At 37.1% G+C, this 4241-nt stretch overlaps 1 protein-coding gene across 1 annotated transcript in view; it reads right to left on the bottom strand.

Annotated features, from left to right (window-relative positions):
* Positions 1-2938, bottom strand: part of LOC106809322 (solute carrier organic anion transporter family member 4C1-like) — a 5856-nt gene extending 2918 nt beyond the window's left edge. Inside the window, exons 1-4 of the mRNA XM_014812365.1 lie at positions 2917-2938; positions 1911-2100; positions 1029-1167; positions 220-377 (exon numbers count right to left, since the gene is read on the bottom strand). Of these exons, the coding sequence (XP_014667851.1) occupies positions 220-377; positions 1029-1167; positions 1911-2100; positions 2917-2938 (509 nt within the window). The remainder of the gene's footprint in view (positions 1-219; positions 378-1028; positions 1168-1910; positions 2101-2916) is intronic.
* Between the last annotated feature and the right edge of the window lie 1303 nt (positions 2939-4241).

Here is a 4241-nt window from a genome sequence, read left to right as displayed (position 1 = left end):
TTGTGTAGTGACGTGCGTGTGCGTGCCGATGTGCTTTGTGTGGTGTGTGTTGGTCGATGTTTATCTCTCTCTCTCTGCTCCTCTGCTCTCTCTCTCGTCTCTCTCTCTCTGCTCTCTTATATATGTATAGTATGTATATCTTAATAATTATAGTTAATATATATGTCCGTCTCTCCGTCTCCCCATTCTCCATTTCGCATCACGTACGGAAGCATATACCTAAATTGAATTACGACGGCTGCGACTTCTGCCGGTGTCGATATCATGGAGCCAAATGTAATGAGAATGACGTAGATGATCGTTTCTATGGTACACGATACAGGACACGCCCCTTGAATCACCGTGCCACCGGGTATGCACGAGCAGTCGTAGTATACCTGAAGAAAGTCAAGTTAAAACACACGTTACCTCATACACGTAGTGGCGCCATACTACTGTTACTACTGTTACTACTGTTACGACTGTTACTAGTGCTACGACTGTTGACTGTTACTAGTGCTACTGGTGTTACTACTGTTACTTACTATTATTACTACTATTACTACTACTACTATACTACCACTGTTACTACTGTTACCATTGTTATATACTACTCTTAATTACTCCTAATACTGTCAAGTCTACTGGTAACACTGATATTTAAACTATAGCTATAATACCAAGGTTAGGGGTGGTCGATCATTGTGCTAGACACGGACTGCTATATTTAACGCCCCGTTCTTTATTAAGTCGATAAGTCACGGATTATTTCGAGGTGTTTGTAACGACATGCGTAATTGCAGCATTGGCGTCATAGCCAAATAACCATAGCGATATAAATCGAATATTAATGATCGGCCATCTGATGTCAATGGCCTCTTAACCTAACGCTAATGGCTCCCCGAATTGCGAAAAGGGGAAAAAATAAATATGTAAAAAACTTGCGCCGAATATATAATCGATGCGTTCGTATTACCATGACGACAGCACCACTCAGGGGCTATAATTATGCGCCTCTGTTTCCACCTGCTTCGTCGCGCGTGACTCACCTTGGTCGGTCCATCGTCATGGTAACCTTTGCAGCCGGCGAAGCATCCGCTGAAGTAGGTTTCGTTGTTTCCGCACACCGGACTGTACGTGTACATGCCGCAGTAGCAGTTGCTATTGCACTCCATCGTCAGGTTGCCACTGTGAGATTGACACGGTAAAACGTGAGAATCTTTCATATATATATACATATCAGGATATATATATATAGTCAAGAGCTTATAATACCTTATTATTAGTATTATAAGCTCTTGATATAGTATAATATAGGACGATGTGAGCACGTGTCTACGTGATGCGTGCATGCTAGCCAATAATATCAAGAGCTAAGAGTATATTATGTATTATTAATATATATTATAAGGTATTATTAGCTCTTGATATTATATATATATATATATATATCATAATATAATATATATATATATTATATACTTAATCTATATACGTGTCATAGTGTGGACCAAGCGCTCGACCACACACACATCTGGTGGTCAAAAACTAATAATCGCCACAGCTTTGAGAAAGGCGAAACGCTCAGTGTCAATCATATTTACTCATCTCGCGTTGAGTAACATTAATCGAGTTAGCTCTATAATATATTATATATATAATATAATATATATATATATATTATATATATATAATATATGTGGTCAAAAATCCATATGTATAAGTATAATATATTATATTATGCGTGTGTTGTGTTGTGTGTGTGTGTGTGTGGTGTGTGGTGTGTGTGTGTGTGTGTGTGTGTGTGCGTGTATTCGTGTGTGTGTGTATGTGTGTATGGGTGCGTGTGTGCGCGCGCAGTAGCGTGTGTGCGCGCGCGCGTGTGTGTATTGTCTAAGCACAAACTGTCCTCACGAGAGCACGTGCATTACCCGTTGGATTGAATATCTCCGGCATACGTTATGTCTGGACATCCGATCACCATCATGAAGAAGATGAGGATGGCGTAGGAGATGATGCAGCTGAGGATAAGTACCAGTCCTCCTTTGGGTAGGATTCTGAAGCGGCGCATCACGTAACCGCCTATGAGCAGCCCCACGCAAGTGAAGGCGCCGAAGAAACCTGCAGCATTTGTTCAAAGAATCGCTATAGATTTATACGGGAAACACTACAAAAACATGTGGCAAAGTATTATATATAATACAAAAGAATATACAATTCGTGTATAACACGATTAATGAAAATTAATAGATGTATAATAATACGTATAATATTATGATATATATGTATATAATATATATAATATATACAATATATATATAATAAATATAATAAATATAATAAATATAATACATATAATATATATAATATATATAATTTATAATATATATAAAGATTATTAGGTAACTTGCATTAGGTTACTTATTACGTTTGTATAAAAAAAGAATTGCAGGCTGTACATGTTCACTTGCTTATTAAATCGGTTTATTATATTAATCGGATCGGTACATTACAGCATTACTCGTAAATATTTACCCACCAACAATCCTCTCATAGTCGCGCAGACTACAGACAAAAAATACCTGGTTATTGACCGTCGTAAAAAAATTGCTGGGAAAAATTATTGTGGGTCGTAAATCAAGACACACGATGACGTCCAGGAGGAGCGGGTAGTGCGGGTGTCATAGATCGGATAAATTAATTTGCGATTTACTTGTGGTACCTGATGGTTTACATGATTGTAGCTTACCTGTACTTACCTGTGGTACTTGTGGTTACTTGTGGTTAACATGTAGGCTTACCTGTAGCTACCTGTGTTTTATCTGTGGCTTATCTGTGGCTTACAACCTGTGGCCTGTACCTGTGACTTACCGTGTACTGACCGAGTGGATTATCCTGTGGTTACCTGTGGCTAACTTTTGGTTACCTGTGGCTTACGCTGTGGTACCTGTGTTACCATGTGGCTTACCTTGGTTACCTGGTGCTACCTGTGGTTACCTTGGTTACCTAGGCTTTCCTGTGTTACCTGTGTTACCTGTGTGTTAGACCTGTGGTTATCCTGTGTTATCCTGTGGTTACGCTGTGTTAACTGTGGTCTCCTGTGGTACTTGTACACTGTGTTACTATGTAGCTTACGCTTGTGGTTACCTTGGCTTACGCTGTGGTTAGGTCCTGGCTTCAGAGGCGGTGAGTCCGAACTGCACCTCGATGTATTTGGGGAGGAATATGAAGAAGGCGATTATCGTGTAGAGCTTGAAGCAGAGACCGATCGTAACGCACATGTAGACGACGTTGGTCACCAGTCTCCACGTCCGTCCTCCGAGCTCTGTGTGTAGAAAGCAAACAAACATAGGCACTATACTATACTATACTATACTATACTATACTATACTATACTATACTATACTATACTGTATACTATAGCTATAGCATATACAATAAAAAAAAAAATACTATACTATAGCTTATAGCATAGCCTATATCATATACTATACTATACTATACTATACTTATAACTATACTATAGCTATAGCTATACTATACTAATACTAACTATACTATACTATAGCTATGACTATAGCTATACTATAAGCTATACTATACTATAACTTCTATACTATAAGTATACTATACTATACTATACTATATCTATACTATAAACTAACTATAACTTATCTATACTATAACAACTACTACATACTACTATATCTATACTATACTATCTATAGACTATACTATACTATACTAATACTATATAACTAATCTATACTATAGCTATACTATAGCTATACTATACCATATATCACTTATAGCTATACATACTAACTATACTATAGCTATACTATACTATATACTATACTTCTATACTATGACTATACTATACTTCTGACATACTACTATAATAACTATACTATACTATACTAACTATATCATAATACTATACTATACTATACTATACGTATACTATACTATACTATACTATGACTATATATCTAATACTAACTATATATATTATATCGGCAGGGCTACCAATAATATCACGCGCATTAGTTCTGTTGCGTGATTATATTTTTTCATATGGCTATAACAGCGTCACTGCACTTGACTCGACAGAGAGTTGGAATTGGGATAACAAGAGTGAGGCTGCATGATGTCAGCATGGTTGGCTGATTAGGGTATAGGCATAATAATAACCCTATCATTAAACTGTTGGAAGGCCTTACCTACATTGTCTAGACCTTATACGTCATTCTAAGCAATGT

Source organism: Priapulus caudatus, unplaced genomic scaffold (assembly GCF_000485595.1).
Source record: "Priapulus caudatus unplaced genomic scaffold, Priapulus_caudatus-5.0.1 Scaffold345, whole genome shotgun sequence".
Taxonomy (NCBI): Eukaryota; Metazoa; Priapulida; class Priapulimorpha; order Priapulimorphida; family Priapulidae; genus Priapulus; species Priapulus caudatus.
Note: the sequence above shows the minus strand (reverse complement) of the source record. Positions and strands in the feature narration are given on the sequence as shown.